Below are 18,459 nucleotides of genomic sequence, written 5' to 3' on the forward strand. Positions count from 1 at the left end.
TCCCACATTTTCACACTTAAAAACTCAGTTTGGTCTTGCACATCACCTCAGTGACTACACGCTGCTTTCCTCCAAAGCAATGGGGTTTCTGCAATGAGGGGTCTCCTCACATTGCCAGGTAAATAAAGGCATAGGAAGCAAAAAAATACCCTTTTCAGACAGGGTGGTGGCCCGTTCCAAGCTCTGCATTGCCACAGCCACACTACCGAACTATACACGTTTTGGGGACCACCACAGGACATTCCACCATCCATCCTCTGATGGGCATACTGCTTTGTGGCTTTTCACCCCACCACCCCCTGCAACCAGCCAACCTACTCTTTTCTCTGTCTTTTTCCCCAGTTGCTTCTCATGTTTAACTCTTGCTTACTAAATCGCTTTTTCTGCATGGCAACAGCTAGAAAAATCCATGGAGGTTTTCAGCTCTAAACCTGCTATTTTGAAACTTCAGAATTCCAGTTCAGAACACAGGCTCAGTCATGGCTTGCTCCAAATCCTGGTGTGTGCCACTTTCTGAAGCTGGAACTTGTGGAGAAGGACAAGCTCTTCAGGAGGACTGACAAGTGACAGGAAGCAATATTGCTGGCCTCTACTCTGGGTACAAAGTTCATAAGCAAAGCAGTGCTGTAGGGGGCTAAAAGATTCCAAACTGTAAAATTGTTTTTACCTACAGAAACAGTCTTCTAATTTTTTCTGGTCACTTTGAGCACCTCCCTTTACTGAATGAAACTGCCTGCATACTTTTCAAATAACAGATTCCAAGTATGAACAAAGGCATGGTTCTGTCATCTGAAATGGAACTTTTGACATCTCTCTCCCCTTTACAGTCCAGACCTACACCAAATATTGCCAGAGCAAACAAATAACATCAAGAAGGACCTAAGAAGAATTTAATTGTCCTAACATTTATCGATGCTAGAACAGTTGCATCTTTCTCTTTCTCTAGCTTTTTTTATTAAAATGATCTGATTAATTCCCGGTTTGTTGCTTTCAGTTCAGTGTAAGTAAGAGCCACTAAGAATCCAAAAGATTTTAATTAAACATATAGTGAATATGCTTTCTTTCCATTTCCTAACTAAGGCAGAAACAGGATGTAAAAATTATGCTAGACACAGGAACTCTCACAATCTCAAGCTTCAAACCTACACTCTGTAAAAATTTTTGCCTACAATTCACTATTTCACCAGAAAGTCCACTTCTAAAACTCATTCACCCAACAATTTTGGAAAGCAAATATGAAAAGCGTATGCAAAGAGATTAAGTGTTATAATTTCTGAATGCAAAGAAGTATTTGAGGGATATATTTCTGAAGCAAATTGAGCTCTACTGCTCAGTTAAATTCAATTGAAATAAATATTAAAGTGCAGTTGTGCTGCGTAACTTAGATCCTTTTCAATTTCATTATTAGTTCTATGTTTTTAAGGAACGGAAAACAGTGTTCACATGGGTATAACAGACTGAACTGACATATGATTAAACGAAGAGACTAGAGAAACAAGTGCCTGCCCACACTTTCATATCTTGGCTACAACTTTTACAGAAGGTATGAATCTACTTAACAGTGATTGACAGATAAATGTTGTTAATAATGCCTTTAAAGAAAGCAGTAGTTGATAATGCTGATTTGAACAAGAATGCCTGCAGAAATCTAAGGGTAGGATACTTTGGCAAAGCCATAGTTCTATTATTTTAAAATGGCACAGTCTCAAGAAATAGAGTATGCAAAGAAACCACAAAATACTCAAGGCACTATTTAAATACATTCAGTATCACAGCACAATCTTGTGCTTATTAATAATTATTTTCAATTATACAAGACAACCAGAAATGTTTATATAGAAATAGGCAATAAAAGTTCATGTCTCGGTTTCTTCCCTTCAGTATGAGTCAACTCTAAGGCACCTGACTTGGCTCAACAGTTCAGCTTCCCAGATAGACACTGAAATAAAGCACCATACAAAACAACTCATCAGATCAAATCTTTCAGATTGCAGGAGAGGAAGACAGAAAAAGCTGGTTTGAAAAACACTGTGAATTGTAAATCAACACTAGAAACTTGGTTGAACTCATGAATTGGAATTGTTTAATGGAAGATCTGGGACCAGTATCATCAAACATTGCAGCAGGTGAATGCAGAGATGAGAAAGAAGTCATAGTTGTTTTATCAGTATTTCATAAAGCCAAAAAGGTTTTGAGGTATAGGAAATTTGTTCCTGACTTCACAGCTAAACCATAAGAACACATAAATACGGTATTATGTAAGACATAGCTTTTCTTTTCAAAAATATATTGTATATGCAAAGCAATAAAGGAGAAATAGTGCAGTAACTTTAGGAAAGTCTTATAAGGTAAAATGATCATGTTCTCTTTCCTCTGCAGCATGCCTTCTTTTAAATCTTTTGGCTCAATGAGGCAAGTGGAGAACAGTGAAGGCTGGGAGGCTTAGGAAGATGCGCAAGTAAAATCTGTCCAACTCTGCAACATCATCAGAAGATCACTTGCTTTGCCTAGGACTTCCAGTCATAAACAAGCATGAATCTGAGAGCACAAATTAAGACAACAGATTTACTGAGAGCAAGCAAACCACATACTTTAAGGACAACACTGTTGTAGTCAGCAACACAGTCTGTATGAGGAAGCCATGAGGTGAGGACAAAGACACATCAGTAGTAAACGCTGCCAAATTGCTAAAGATACGGTAACTACCTTGGATTCATAAAGAGACATTACATACTTCATTTGCACAGCACTTTTTGATACTTAGCTTAAATCTCTACATACCCTCAGAAATCTACAGGATTATGAAACTGATGAGTCTTACCTCTGTTACTCACTGGAATAAATTTGATGTGTGTAACAACACAGAATAGTTTTAGAGAACATTCTTAACTGCAAAAATACTTAATACAATAAAGCTAACCTTAAAAAATCCTTACCTTGAAAGCAGCATCATTTTGGCTTTAGTTATTGTCAATCCTGAATTAATAATGATATCAATTAATTCTCCAATTTTGTGCATTGCATCAGGTTTAATCAAAGCCAGTGTTCTGGTGGAAAAAAAAAAAGAAAAGTAGAGAGATACAGCCAACACTACTTTCCTTAGAGCATTTGGTGTGCATGTTGGGTTTATATTCAGACAAAAAAACACCACATCAAAGCAAGAAATTCTGTCACAGTCACATATCCTAGTCCCAGTGTCTCATCGATTTCCATGCTGTTCTTGAATGCCTGTGCAACACATTATTCTGATAAGAATGAGCTTTGTGCATTATAATTTCCTTGGCTCTCTGGTCCAAGCCAGCTCACAGTGTTCCACCAGCAGTCATTATTTACTGACTTCGCTGTCAGAGCAATCATTTTGACCACTTCTTCCTTAGCAAATGGATATCTCTACAGCTCCTCACTCACAGCTCTGGGTTAGAACACAACTGATTTGTTAATCCCTCCCTGCTCAGCTCCTTTTCTATCTAACATTAATCATTATACACATAAAATTCAAGCTGCTAAAATTCTCTGTTTAAAAATATTACTTCATGATGGGCCTCTTCCATAAAACTCAAAGTTAAATGATTTTTTTTTATTATTCTTTTTTAAATATTTGTAGTGCTCAGTGAGAAGATTCTATTGTACTTGGTACAGTACAAAAACTCCATGGCATACAAAGTGCATGCCAAATAGCTGACACTGTTAATAGACACAATAAAAGGATGGCAGAGGAGGTATCACATCTCTTATACTAACTGACAGCTATATTCTAAGGGACATCAATTCAAAAATCTCGACACTCTCCCCCACATCTTTGTTTTCAAGTACATCCTGTCTTATGGGTAATTATCTTTTTACACTGTACATCCCCAAGGCCAGGACTGTTTTATTAGTGCGCTTTGCATAGCACCCAGTACACCATCAGCACTAAACGTATTATTAATCAAAAATAACAAGCACAAAGAGAAGGTCTGTAAAATTGCATTTTCTATTTGCATTCATCTTGTGGTGAGTCAGCTTCAAATGTGCTCAGCTTACAAACCAACATATTTATTCAACCCTGTATCACAGAAACTCCACATCTCTGACAATCCTAAAGAGCACTTTCCATCTTTTACACTGTTTTGAATAAAGAAGGCTACCCAAGAGGCAATTTTTTATTGCAGTGCTTCCCTAAATGGAAGACAAATAATTGAAAATTATTTTTTTCCTATTTTATATACCAGCATAGCACAGAAAGCAGCCTTTGCTGAGGATATAGGAAGTGGGGATAAACTTCCACTACATTTACTCTGAACCTTAAGTGACCCCAGATTGACAGATGCTTTGGCAAGAGACAGACCATTTCACAACAAATGCAAAGCAAGGGAGGTGTTAGGATTAGGAAATGTAACGCGGAAGATTTGAATGTATTCGACATTTCATCTGAAACTAAGGGAGAGACCTAGATGACCTTCAGAGCTCAGAAACAAACAGATTTCCTCAAGCATCATGAAGTTCATATACATAGATCACCCTAGCCTCAGATCCATTGGGAAGTATGACACGAAAAGACAGATGGACTAAGGATGCGGCCAGGAACTGCATGGAAGTAGACAACCAAGACTATGCCTCAGTACACTGCAGTGCAAACTAAAGCTGGTTTAGCCTTATCTTCAGATCAGCAAAGTCTGGCCTCTCACCAACATTCAACAGTTTGCCAGCACACTCCATGCAGCCTACAGCCTGTCCCCCTCTTCCCCAAAGAAGCTCCACCTCATTTTGTGGTATTATTTATCATATGACAGGGTGTACCATGTGATTGAGGACCATGAGGGGCAGCAGCTACCTGCTTGACCGATGACACAAACCTTCATCCTGGCATAAGTTGTTCTCTACACTGTAATTTCCCATGAACAATAAGGATCTAACCACTGGAATGAGATCTCCAATGCCGTTTGCATTTCCTCGAGGAACACTTTTTGAGTCTGTGTTATTACACAGGCTATTTGAGATAGACTGCTAATGCTAGAAATAAATTGTCCTTCTACTTTCAACCTTTATAGTAATACTGTAATTCCTACAAATACGTAAAGAAATACTGCATTATGAAGCAATTTACCTGGAACACATTAATACAAACTGCAATGAGCAACTCTTATAATACCTTTTCTCTAACACTAATATATAAACGTTAACATGTCAGCGTGAGCTTCTCAGACGTATGCAGGGTACAAAAAGTATAGCTCAGGATGCTGAAGACTGTTTCTGAGATTGGATTTTGATTCATGTGCCCTATTTTTAGTTTTAATTAGGAATATGTTTCTTGTGGTTTGACAGGATGCAGTCCACAAAGTGGATTTTGAAACAGTTTTGTGTTTAGGAACAAAGGAGAAAATGAAAATTAAGTTATTTTGCTTACATTTTCAGAGGGACTGTGAGACAGTACTGCAGTGAGTACTGAAACAACAGAAGATGAGAACTGATCAAAGGAACAATGCACAGAGCATGTTGTGACTATGCTTTTGAGATCTACTTATTTCTAATAATAGGACTGCTGCATGTACAGTGGCTTATGTCTTGTAGGGGAAGAAACACTGATTATGTCAATGACTAGAAGTCTAAGAATAACCTATCCCAATCAAAACAGAATACAAGTATTTCTGGTTGACACACAAGGTTTCTAACACCATTTTCAAAACCAGTGATACTGACTCTAAGTATAGTCTACTTAGACAGGACACAATAGGCAGACAAATGTTTACCTCAGGTTACAACCACCCAGGATCACAAGTGAAACACTACAGAAACAGAAATCGCTGTCCCATGCTAATGATTCCTTCTGTGGCACACTGTAAGCAAGCCCATGCTCACTTAACCATTTTAGTTATTGTTTGTGATGGTTTCCTTATGATATACCGTCAAGAAAAGAAGCTATAGAAACTGAAACTCCATAAAACTGTCTTAATAATTTTTGCCTAATTCTAGGAAGGGCCTATGCAAATATAGCCTTTTTCTACATATCTCTTTTGTAACTCATGTACCTAGGGTCACATCCATATTTGCTTTACTGACAAAAATAAAGGTCCCTAATTCAAAACAGTCTTTTTTCTTTTTAATATACATTCCTCAGTCTCCCTCAAAGGCCTCTGTCTGCATACATATTCAGTGACCAAAGAACATGTTTCCAAAGTTGAACTGAACTGCCAAAGTCCTGTACAGCACAAAGGCAAGAAAAATACAGGGAAATATTCTGCCTCATACAACAACCTTAAAATTATTAATAGAACTCCAACTACAGATTATTTTAGGCATTATCAAGCCCTGCAGAAATCTTATTATCTCTATTAACTAATAACTGCTGTAAAACCTGCTAGGAACAGGCCAAAAAGACAAATAACTCATATGCAACTGTTTTGCCTAAGGAAACTCTTTTAATATGACCCTGTTTGCTCAGTGAAAGCTTCTGTGAAGAAATTGGATTTTGACAATCCCTTCCCTGTGTAAGGCATCTTTCACTATGTTCCTCTGGGCTATTCTGAATATGTAACTGCACTTGCATATCTATGTTATCTTTCAGTCGACATTCCTAAAATGTTTTCCAAACAGCTGACATGTCATAAATGCTCTTTCTTCCTTTTGTAGAGCAGTACAAAAATTCATCCCCTCCCAAGACCACTTCATTTGACACAACTACAGTGTTGCCCTGCAGTCAGCAATGCCTCCTACAGGAATAAATGTCATTTTATCATAAGCTGCCTTTTCTTGGTATAACTGCACGAGCCCTGCATCAGAAGCAGGGCTTATGTTAGCTTAGACAGAGCAGAAAATACACATTAATATAAAGATATAATCTACCCAAGGCTCCACTGAGGAACAACAAAAGTAGCCATATATACAAAATCCATCCCCTGGTGTTCTCTACCTCCTTTGCTACTCTTTCACCCTGCCCAACCCCAGCTTGGAGAAAAAGTACTAGAACGCTTTCTGGAAAGATATTAGGCAGGAATTCTCACAGCAATATTTTTGTGCAGTTAAGACAAAGATGTGTGTTAAAACTTGAAACTCTTCCTCTATGTCTGGTTATGTACAACTCCCCAAAAAGAGTTCAAAATAAGCCCAGTTAGCAGGAGGGAACAAGTAGGTGAATAGGGCTCACTGGAATATCATACCTAAGAAAATGTTCTGTGTTCTTTAAAAAAAAAGATGGGGTAAATTATCAAAATTTTTTAATTTCCAGATTCAGATATTACCTGCACTGTCAATAAACCAGATTTAAATTTCTTGTAAATTTAATCTTAGTGCCATTTTATTAAGTCCTTCCTGATATTTTTGGTTTTGGATGGGCTCTTAACATCTTTTCCAAAGCAAATCTTTAAACCAAAAATATGTGATGAGTCTTATCTTCACCCATTATAAACAAACTTTGTCTTAACAAAGAAGTCTGTAGTTTTTATTGACATTCTCACTCTAAACTTTCTGTCCTCATGCACACAGAGTCTGAGAGATGCTGAAAAAAATTATCAGAAAAAGTCCTCCATAGTGGGGAAAAATAGAGAATGTGAGTGGTCTCTAGTGTTTTCATTTGCTACTCTCACACAGATCAGAGTGGTAAGGTTCTCTGCTTCTACACAGATCCCAGAGAGACAGGTGGCAGCTTCACAAGGTTCAGGTCTTTGAATTCTAGCACACATCAGAATTACCACATTAATTCTGCCCCAAGAGAATCCACAGATCACAAGAATCCTACTGCTGCCTGCCCTGGGGGAGTAACAAAGCTGAACAGGACCACTCTTTTCCTCCTTGTCCCCCTCTTTTCTCCTAAGAGACCTAGAGGAGCCAGCAGTTGACACCATGGAGAAGCTGGCCCTGAAGGTAACACTCAGGTAACTGTGGGAGTCATGGGTTTGCCCACAAGCAGAGACCACTTTGCTTCTCTCCAGTTCTCAGTATGTCAGATCACTTTGAACCGCATGCAAACTTGTAGCTACATTTTCTCCCCACTATTAGCACAGAAAACTTACCTCATTTCTAGCAAACAACTACTTTGAAACCCCAACCACAAAGGGAGATTTCAAAATCCTCCCTTCTTACCTCTCTTTGCGGCTCCCAAGCTTGCGAGACGTATATGGATTCCCATAGTCCACTATGGAGAGATGACGGGAAAAAACAGTGATTTTGTTTCCCACGTATAAATCCTCGAGGTGTAAGCTCTCATACGGGGTGCGCTTCAGAAAGGTGCGGCGGTTCTTCATATCGTACTGCAGGAAAAAGAATATTAAAATCTACCACAGCAAGATATTTAGTAATAGGCAAACTCAACTGTCACCTTCAGAAATTTCTGCAGTACTGCAGGACTGAATCTGATCACTGACTTAATTCCTAACCCTTTGAACTTACAGGTATACCAAGAAAACTTAGAAGATTAAACCACAATTACAAATGTATTCCATTTAAATAGTCTCAGGTTCACAGCTATCTTTGAATTTGCTTCTGTTCTAATTCAAGTTGCGATAAGAGGTTCGGGTGCCTCGTGGATGCCTCTGCCCAGTCTCACTGGGAGTTCCCTCAGCAGATCCACGCTGTTTCACAGACCAATGGTTTGTACCACAATGATCAAGATACACCCTGGCAGGTCTCCTCTTCAGGGCATCGCTCCAGTGATACCATGCTCTATTTGACTGTGTAGGACTCAGAATTAGGGACGCGTAGATGATTGCAACACTTGGCTGAGATGTTCTCACTGCCTAGAGCTGCGAGCTCAAAAGCCTGTCAAGGCCACTCAGCTTTATATCTCATCATTCCAAGCAAGAAGCCAGACGTTAACATGTAGTTTTCTGGGTGGGCTGGCAAAGCACAAAAGGCAACCTGCTGAACTGTTTCTTGACCGCAGGTAGATATTACAGATGCCTTCAATTTCCGGGGGAAGTGGAATCCAATGAAAAGAGGAGTTTTGTCCTCCTCAGGCTAAACTTCCCCTTCTGTCTCAAGTTACATGTACTGTACTCCACTGCAACGATACATCAACTAGAACTGCAATAAAAGAAAGCATATCATTCCCAAAAATTTTAGAGGGAAAAAAAAAATTTAAGAGCAAAGTTACATACTCCATGTTCTGAAGTGTGTAAATATAGTTCTCTTCTGTTAGAAGGGTAGAAAAAAAAAAAAAAGTTTTTTCAGAATAGTCAAAACTTTGCAGGTCAGAGAATATAAATTATTTTGATACTTACTCCTGCTGAGGGCATGATTATCAGGAAGAATCATTCCCTGCTGAAATGTCTTTAGCTCCTCATACATGCTCCTACTAAGTGTTCACTATTCAAGTGCAGCAGGGAATGAAATGACAACATGTTTAAAGAAAAATATCATTTGAATTCAGCTAAGTGTTTTCTCCTGGACTTTGGCAAGAACAGTGTTAACTATCTTGGCCATATGCAAATTCTTCAGTATCTTGACTAAAAATCTGAACACTTCCTTGGTTATTTAAGTAATGGTTCCTAGAAAAGCACCTTGTACTGTCTCTCTCTTCTCAAGAAGAAGAAAAGAAGAGGATCTACCTGTGTTAAAGAATTCTTCTTTAGAGTGGAATTCTGGATCTCTTTAAAAGATCTTTTTATAAAGTGAATGATAAGCCACAGTAGAAGAAATACAAGACTGTTTGCACTGTTCCCCTGCTGCCCATGTACATATAGAAATAAATTACCCAAAACAAAATAGTTCTCTGCTAAGAATCTGTCCTTTTTAAAGATTTCTTCTCTCTTTTTAGGAAATCTTTTGTAGCAAGAAAAGTTATTCAGGTTTTCAGAATTCACCATGAGAGTTATTAACTATGGAAACTCAGAGAATGGGGGCACCTCTGTCAAGAGATCCAGTTTGACTGTAAGAGCTGCTTGCTGTCCTTGGACAAAAATCTATGCTGTCTTCTTCCCAGCTGCAAAGCAAGCAGGAAACTTCTCTTATTATTCCCGTTGTCATTTTTGTTTACAGGAAGCAAGACAGGACAGAATGGAGAGGTAAGCTCAGGATTTCAAGTAACAAATGCCTTCAACAGCTCTGCTCCACCTTCAGCTGACATGTGTGATAAAAGAGAGCTATTGTCAGGGAGGTGGGAAAGGGGAAAAAACATCCTTTTCATAAGTGGGGAAAAGTTGGCTCATATCTATTACTTTCCTTCTTCTCAGACACGCTGAAGGTAAGAGCGGGTTGTCATCTCCTCAGGAAGATATCAAAAGATGCAGAAGAATTAAGCAGTACTAAAGAAACAAAGAATCCCTGAATTCTGCAGAAATTTAAAAAAAACTCCAGAAGAGAATTCTAAATGTAGCATCTATCCAGAAACTCACTCCAAAAGTGATTTTGAGATATTCTAAGGGTGTTCACATCTATTTTTGATTTTTAACTTCTGTCCTGGACACGTGCAGTCTGTGACTGCGTACATACCATACTATCTTCCCCTAAGAGCACACTGGCAAAACACAGAAGTTTACCAAGCCACAGACAGGGCATTAAGTAGTTCAGGAACACCTTGAAAGCTCTTGATTTTGAGATGTCTAGATGAAACGAACAACAATTTCAGCAGCCCACACGCAGTTGTGTAGGAAGATTATTACAACTCCTGACTGATTAAACCATCTCTGGGAAAGAAAAAACAAAAATCCTCACATTTTGACAACTGTGCACATACAGACATCATACAAAGAACTAACTTAAATGGGACAACATTATGATAGAGTTTGTTTAAAGAAACCATCAAATGCAAAGTGCATCTCCTCGTACAGATGAGTATCATGGTTTCTGCAAGCAGTAGTTTGGGTTAAGAAAATGCAAGTTTCACTAGCTTCTTATTTTTCCATTTGATACTTATAGCAGGAAAGTTAAAATCTGATAATGAAATTAGTAAGTGTGAATATCCAAATCTAGGCTATTCTTTTATTCTTAGGTCTTCATTAAAAATTGGAATAGTCCAAACCATTCACTCATTCCTAAAGGGAAGCACAAAGCATTGGCTGGCTTATGAGGATTATGTGTACAGTATACATTATATTTTTATATACATGCCTGCTAATGCAAAATGCTTGTTTTCACTTGCTATCAATAAAAAATGGGGATCAGCTGTATGAATCACAAGTCAGAAAGGTCTGTGCAACACCACTGATGGAAAAATTTAGATCCCACTGCCTGAAATGTCCTACTTTTCATTAAAACCAAATTAAGAGCAATCTGCCATTTCCTCCACTTTGATTAGACTCTTTTACATTTTACTCTTCAGAGATTTCTGGAATTCCTGATGAAGCTTATTCCCCTGTTTGGAATTAGTTTCAGTTAATTCTTCTCAAGCAGTAGGTCAGTATTGCTGAGCTTCAATTCTGAAACCCAAGTAGAGACTGAATGAAAACAGATTTGTGCAAATGAATCTCTCCACACAAAAGCAAACTTTAAGAAAGAAAAAAAATCATAAACATAAGTGCTATTCCACATGCTTCGCTGTGAACTCATATTTTTACTTTCCTTTTAGTTTTAGAAACAGAGTAAGATACATTTTAAATAATATTTTCTTACATGGAAAATTAATAGGCATAGGCAGTAGCTTGCTGTTTTATGAAATGTTTAACTGGATATTACAGTTATGAGAAAAGATTCTTTTTTCTTTCATTCTTACCATTTCAATTGATCCATCTTTTGGATAGTACAGAAGTTCATAACGTCGAAAGAGTGAAGCATTTGGGTCGTACCATTCAGCAATGAAAGCATATCTCTCATCTTGACTCTGGAAAAGGGGCAAAAATGGTAATTACCAAAAGCATACATATTTTATATGTAAAAGCACACAAATAAAAAAACTTCATTTGTTATCAGAAAAGTAAAAAAAAAAATAAATCACTAATAAATGGACTTGCACACTCTGCATATTATCTTCTGCCTACCCCAGCTGGTGACATCTTTTCAGTTGTTAGCTATCACCTTTTAAGTATAATGGAACTTGGATCATGGCAGTTTTCCAGGCAATCTCATAACTTACTCTGATTTCATCAGTCATGAAGTATGGAATATTGTAGAAGTTGTTGTTAGACTTTTTAACTTCATCAAAGTATTTGATTTACCTTCATTCATCATAAAAAAAAAAAGTGTTTGCCTACAACTAAATTACAGACTCTTCATACGTTTTCTACACATCCTACAAGAAAACACTTTCCACTTCCTTAACAGTCATAACTAAACTCCTCTTAATGAGGAGATAAACATATTCAAGTTAAGGACAACATTAGTTTGGTTCACTACTTAACTTCCTTAAATTTACATAAAGCATAAATAGCCCAACCTCATTTACAACTCATTTTCTGCCCTCAAGGAGTGCGACGAGAGACAGATTGCAGTAATTCTAAAAGTGTAACCACATGCACAGTTTGTCTCCACTCCTCATCCTCCAGAGGATAACCCCCCCCAGCAAAGTAAGCAGAAAGACGATGCGAGGCACGAGGACGTGCAGTTTTAATACCTCTTAGTGGTATATGTTTGTCAGCTATTGATGCAATATCAGTTATTTTATGGCTGTTAGACGGAGTTCTAATTTTTATTTTCCACAATTCCTCTCAATCTGATTGCTACTCCTAAGGGCAAGCATGGTCTTGCCATGGGCTTCCACTCTTTACATGTATCTGCACTCTTAAACATTATAAACACTGAGGAACCACTGGTAGCTTAAGTTGCAGCCAGGTAGGTCTTTTTAGTACTTCAGATTTTAGAAGACGGCAGCATTTCAGTTGTTACAATGACAGCTCATAACGCAACAGGACAGAAAGAGTTCCTGTGGGCTTCCATTAACTATTCTGGAAAACCAGCAGGAAAAGAATAATAATTTTCCTAGTGAGTGGAAGCCCACAGACATTTGAAAAAACAACAAAACAACCACCATGATCTTGCTTCTCTTGTCAGTGCATTTTTTCTTTCAGCATCTTCAGCTTACCACTGACTTAGGAATAAGTGCTTTTGCAGGTTGAAGCCCTAACACAAGCAGTAGCAGGAAAGAATGAGATAATGAAGAAAAAACTTAGAATTTTACAATGTGATGAATACTTGTACCTGTTTAGTTAAAAGCATCTTAGCAAGTGCCCCACCCTCCTGCCAGCCTTTATGGTACCCTGACACTGCAAAACAAAGATACGATTGTACCACAGAAAGACTCATGCAGTAGGGATGCAAAGCTTCCTTTTCTATCTGTAGAAGTCTGTACAGCTCTGAAAACCTTCTTTACATGAGCTACTATAACTTCTGTATTATCTGTACAGTACACACTGCAGCCTTTGACAATAGTTAGACTCCTATTTTGGGTGCAGCATCCACCAGTAAAACCAGGGACTTAGCCAGTTTCTGGTTCTTACTTAAGCAAGTCATGCTTGGGTCTTCATTGCTATCATCATTGTTCTGGAGATATAGAAGTCAAAACAAACTCTTACGTCAAAACTCATACCTTGATTTTTCTACATAGGTATGTTGTTGGCAGTAAGCAATAAATAAGGGCTGGCAGACAATAATAAATTACTGATTTCAACCTTGATCTTAAATATACTCCTACTACTAGAAGACAAGACATTTGATCAATTAATTTGACCATCACCTTGTCAAGGATGGATGTTATAAAGAAGCAATTCTCTACCAAAGAGATTGACTAAAAACAAAACAGTCCTATTTCACAGAATCACAGAACAGTTTGGGTCAGAAAGGACTTTAAAGATCATGTAGTTCCAATCCCCCTGCCATGGGAAGGGACATCTTCCAGGTTGCTCAAAGCCCCATCCAACCTTGAACAATTCAATCTTACTCAATGTCTGAGCTATTAATATTTTTTATTCAGCAATCTCTGCTCGCCATTACTTCTTATTCAGCTGAATATCATCATTCTGTATTATCTTCTCTTGGCATCATAAGCAAAGGCAAGGTAATAAATGCTACTTAGACTTGAAAAAAACTACAGAGCTAATACCCAAACACAGTAAATGTTATCAGTAAGCAGCACAGTTTGAATCCACTTTTGGTTTGTATCTAGAAAATATGGAGAGCTAGTAGTTTTCTAAAATAACCAAAACAAAACCTCTAAAGTTTCTCCTGGACTATAACTAGAATTTCCTCCGTTGTACCAGCATAAAACTATTACAATAAATATTTCTAGATGTAGAGAACAGTAGCAGTAGAGAAGTTAAAAGCTTACTGCAAACACTGTAAAGATAACTGGAAACAGAATACATTTGCAAACATGTAAATTGTTTTAAAGGCACACACCCCAAAGTGAAGAAATTCAACCCTAAAAGCAAACTGAAGACCCTACCAAATAAGTATAATGTAAAACACAGTAGAACTGCAATCTTACTATTGCAGATTCATGCAAATAGTCTTAAACCAGATAGAAGACAATACTGAATGTAATCACAATGTGATGAACATATTCTGGGAAGATCTTGCCAGGCATTTCTGTAAAAATGCCACTCCAGGTCATTAAAAACACCAACTAATTTAAAAACACAAGTTTTTAAAAGTGAGTACATATTAAGCTCATAATATATGATTTTAAATGAGAACAGAAATTTTGATTTACTTATTTAAAGGAGGAGTAGGATTTAGGAGGCAAAACCCAAACACAAAAACCTATCCATTTTCCCATCACTGGAAGAACTGCAATAAAATTTTAAGTCTTCACAGCCCTAAAATTATCTTTTCTGGACATTTACTTGCCATCAGTTTACCACTAAATAAACAGAACAGGTATGGCAAACAACTTTCTAACATACCCTTTACTAGTGTGCCCTGACTGCAAAATGGTAAGGAGTTGTAAAGATGAGAAAGTACTAAGGGAGACATGCTGAGTTTCATCCTTAGCTTCTGTCCATCCTCCTAACAAAGGAAACTCAGAGAAAATAATTGTCCAGGGAAAAGTGATTAGAGAACAGCAATGACCTGTCAGGTGGTATCATGTTCAGTGCACCACAGTGCTCCAGACCAACACTGAGTCCTGAAAGAGGGAGATATCACAGCCCTTGACCAGAGATCCCCGATACCTCATTCCCACAGGAAATATCTGGAACATGTTAGTCACTACTGAAATCACGTTCCTGGGAACAGCTCAAGTAATAACGAATCAAGTGAATAAATAAATACCTTATAACTCAGAAAATTCTTGCTTTAAAGAATTAGTTTCCATTCATTTCTGTACCATACCCTCATTAAAATCACACATAGCCTCTGCTCTCATGACTATGTAATTAACCAAGCAATGCCTAATGGAGGAGAAATATTTTTTCATAACTGTTCACATCAGTGGAAAAATCACCAATATTAAAAAGCCCAGCAGTGACTATGCACTTTATATTTATATACTGATACTTTTAAAATAGTTGTCTTGAGCTCAAGTTTTACATCTCCTTTCCATGGTAAAATCTAAGGCCATTGAGATCAGTGATGTCAGAAGTTCACATACTGTGAAGATGGAAAGAATATTTTTTTCTTCCTCTTATAAGCTGCAGAGAAAAACATTTAAATGCATGTGGGTTTTGCTAGCTTACGCTTTTTTGTTTATATCGGCATGTGTGAATTTGCAGTAGGATGGCTCTATGCACATGAGAAACATTTATTCAAGTACAGCTGAATTAAAAAAAATAAATTTTGTACTTAGTTCTGAAAGTGATGGGGGAAGCAGTCATTCTTAGTTAGCATGGGACTAAGTTCTAGAAACTAAATCCAAGCATTCAGCAAAGAGCTGTGCTCACAGAGAACTCTGCTGCAGAGGGAAATAATATGTCTGGAACCAAACTGCCAAGGATGCTCATAACCAGAAAGCAGAATGATTAGGGAGCTGGACAGGATATGATGTCTTGTCCTGTCAACCTTTTAAACTTACAAAAGGCTTCTGTTGACAGTAAAACAAAGGGAGATCTTCCAAATGTTTTCAATAGAAGCAGCAGTGGTAGAACAGCAGTTCAGAGACTAAGGAACTCTCACGGGAAGGTGGAGAAACAATTTTATCCCTCTGGTCTGAACTATGCAGAACATCTATCTGGATTTGCTTTTCCAGCTTCAAGATGCCTTGTGACTGCCACGCTATTGCAGTCTTCTGGGGAACGTACTTCTGTTCTTCTCTAGTTTTGACTAGAAATTTCTTGCTGGAGTTTCTCTTAAAATTGGCAATACAGGGAATCAGGAGCTATTGATTTTTTTTTTCAACTCAAAAGAACTTCATGTGAAACAGCAACAAAATATTTCTTAAAATTAGAAAGCCCTGAGGAATCTAGAAAGTGCACCTCGACATGCTCTTAGCAACCTGGTCTCCTTGAGGCTTACATATGCCACCAGGAACTTCGGCACGGATGGTGTATCTGACACGGGCTCACGGCCGCATATTTATTGGTTTAGGAATCATGAAAAGGATTGTTACATTTTACGTGCGCAGCTTCGTGTCTGCTGCTCCTTCAATTTTCTCAGTGACTCAGTGACTCTGAAATCAGACCAGAGAGAAAAAGAATCAAAGGATTTGACTCATCTCCTAATGAAGCAATAAAAAGCCTGCACAAACCTCAGTAAAAGCTGAATCCAATCCATCCTTATATCTCTGTTCTATATTTTGTAAAACTGTGCTGTCATGGGGAAAACCTGCAGTCGAGCACGGATCAAGCTGTTTCTATGAAAATCACTGGGAACAGGATGGACCAGCAGACAGAACTATTCTCACTCTGAAAGGGTATTTCTCCTAATACACCAAAAAAGCTTTCTGGAAAGATTGCTCTGAAACTTCCTAAAATTCTGGCAACAATTTTAAGGGCACATTTCTCTCACAACCTGTTCCCTCCTCAAACCAGGCTGGTGGAACTCTCAAAAATACTTTGGAAGAGCAAGAATATTTTTATAAAAGATGAGATGGGTTTCAAAGCATAAGGATACAAATTATTTTAAAACATTTCAGGTGAAGATATAACAAGGCTGACTGACTCCAACATCAGGTGGTTTGCTTATGCATTAGTGCTTACACTTATGTTTTTAGAGGAAAAAAAAAAAATCACAAATGTCTGAGAGTTTGCCAACCACCCTCTGGCAAAAAAAATGTATTTATTGAAATGGCCAGTCAACATGTATCTTTATCCTTGTCTTTCCTCTTTATAGGTTCTACCAAAAAACCCCAACTATTGCCATATTTGCTGGTGCATTCCTTTGACAGATGTCGGCCTCGTGCTCTTCAGACAGTGGGGTGAAGTGGGGGGCCTGACCAGCTGCCTTCATTAAAAACATTATTCTCAGAATTAGGTCCTGACCAGCTGCCTTCATTAAGAACATTATTCTCAGAATTAGGTCCTGAAGTTATTGTTATGTATGATCAAATGTATATAAATGTGTGATCAAATTCTTACAGCAGATATCTAAGCCCTGTTACGAATTATTTGAAGCAGTTCCTCAAAGCTCATAAACAGCCAATCACTCGGTCATCTTCCAGGTAATCACCACTTCAGATTTAACTCTACCTCCTAGTCCTGAGGAGGACTTCACCACAAATGAAAAGGAAGTCACTGACAAACTCCTTGTCTGAGGAGCAAGAGCCAGGAATTTCAACCAGATCTGCCCCTGCCTTCCTCAAAGGTAGCTACTCACAGTGTTATACTCCCCCAGCAGGCCAATGACAGAAGCACTGTCACAGTGTCACCTGCTTTCTTAAGAGCCCTAGCATCACTTGGATTTTTTTAAATGGTTGACTTGTTAGCTTTCCCGTTTCTTCCATTTAAACATCAGGCTAGCCTTACCTTATTTTCAGCTGAATGCTTTTAGGTGCAGGTCCTACACTACGCCAAGCCTTCCAAGCAGCACTGAGCACTCATAAATTCAGACCACCAGACCAAAAAAATGTAACTTCAATTAGCTTTAAAGATGGTCTCAACCAGTGGGTTAGGAGTGCTACTCTTTCATGTAAGGACATCTTCAATAAAATGGTCCTCTGCAGACATAAAGATGAAAAAGACAATTCAAAAACACTTAAAACAATTGGAATCTGTAATAAAATGTTACATAAAAAGTCGAGTACTTCTGCAAGCATGAGAAACAATGAGGTCTAGTTCTCTATATTCATATTTCCCATCCCTGTTGTGACCACAGCCTCTCTTCAGCTCAGGCATTTAATAAAGGCTTGTACCCACTTGGACTCTCTGATGTCTAACTATGGTTCTGCTCAGTAGAGACTTTCTTAAAAGACACATTAGAGAGTTTCTTCACCCCCTTCATTCTTGTGAAACCTGGAGGAACATCATTATCCCTCTACCAAATCCGACTGAAATCTGACAGCAAATTTCAAACTTCCCAGCAGGAAAACTAAGGGGTCAGATACGCACAACAAACTGCCATCATAGAAATTCAGGTTTTCTGAGACAGACAGAAAGAAGCTGCATAAAAAATTCTACTTGCATACTACAAGTAATTTTCCATCACCAGTAATTCTTTACAGGAAAAATCCCCATTTGTGAAAGG

The 18,459-nt window shown here is 38.0% G+C and overlaps 1 protein-coding gene across 2 annotated transcripts in view; it reads right to left on the bottom strand.

The window, feature by feature from the left end:
- Window positions 1-16,451, bottom strand: part of NME7 (NME/NM23 family member 7) — a 76,027-nt gene extending 59,576 nt beyond the window's left edge. Inside the window, exons 1-4 of one of the 2 annotated variants that reach the window (XM_018074619.2) lie at window positions 16,388-16,451; window positions 11,624-11,731; window positions 8,059-8,225; window positions 2,937-3,047 (exon numbers count right to left, since the gene is read on the bottom strand). In XM_018074619.2, the coding sequence (XP_017930108.2) occupies window positions 2,937-3,047; window positions 8,059-8,225; window positions 11,624-11,626 (281 nt within the window). In that variant the 5' untranslated portion in view covers window positions 11,627-11,731; window positions 16,388-16,451. Of the gene's footprint in view, window positions 1-2,936; window positions 3,048-8,058; window positions 8,226-11,623; window positions 11,732-15,722; window positions 15,798-16,387 lie in introns of those variants that run through there. The other variant, XM_018074618.2, reaches the window with a different exon arrangement.
- Window positions 16,452-18,459: the final 2,008 nt, after the last annotated feature.

This window comes from Manacus vitellinus, unplaced genomic scaffold (genome assembly GCF_001715985.3).
Source record: "Manacus vitellinus isolate BGI_N305 unplaced genomic scaffold, ASM171598v3 scaffold_28_pilon, whole genome shotgun sequence".
NCBI classification, from domain to species: domain Eukaryota; kingdom Metazoa; phylum Chordata; class Aves; order Passeriformes; family Pipridae; genus Manacus; species Manacus vitellinus.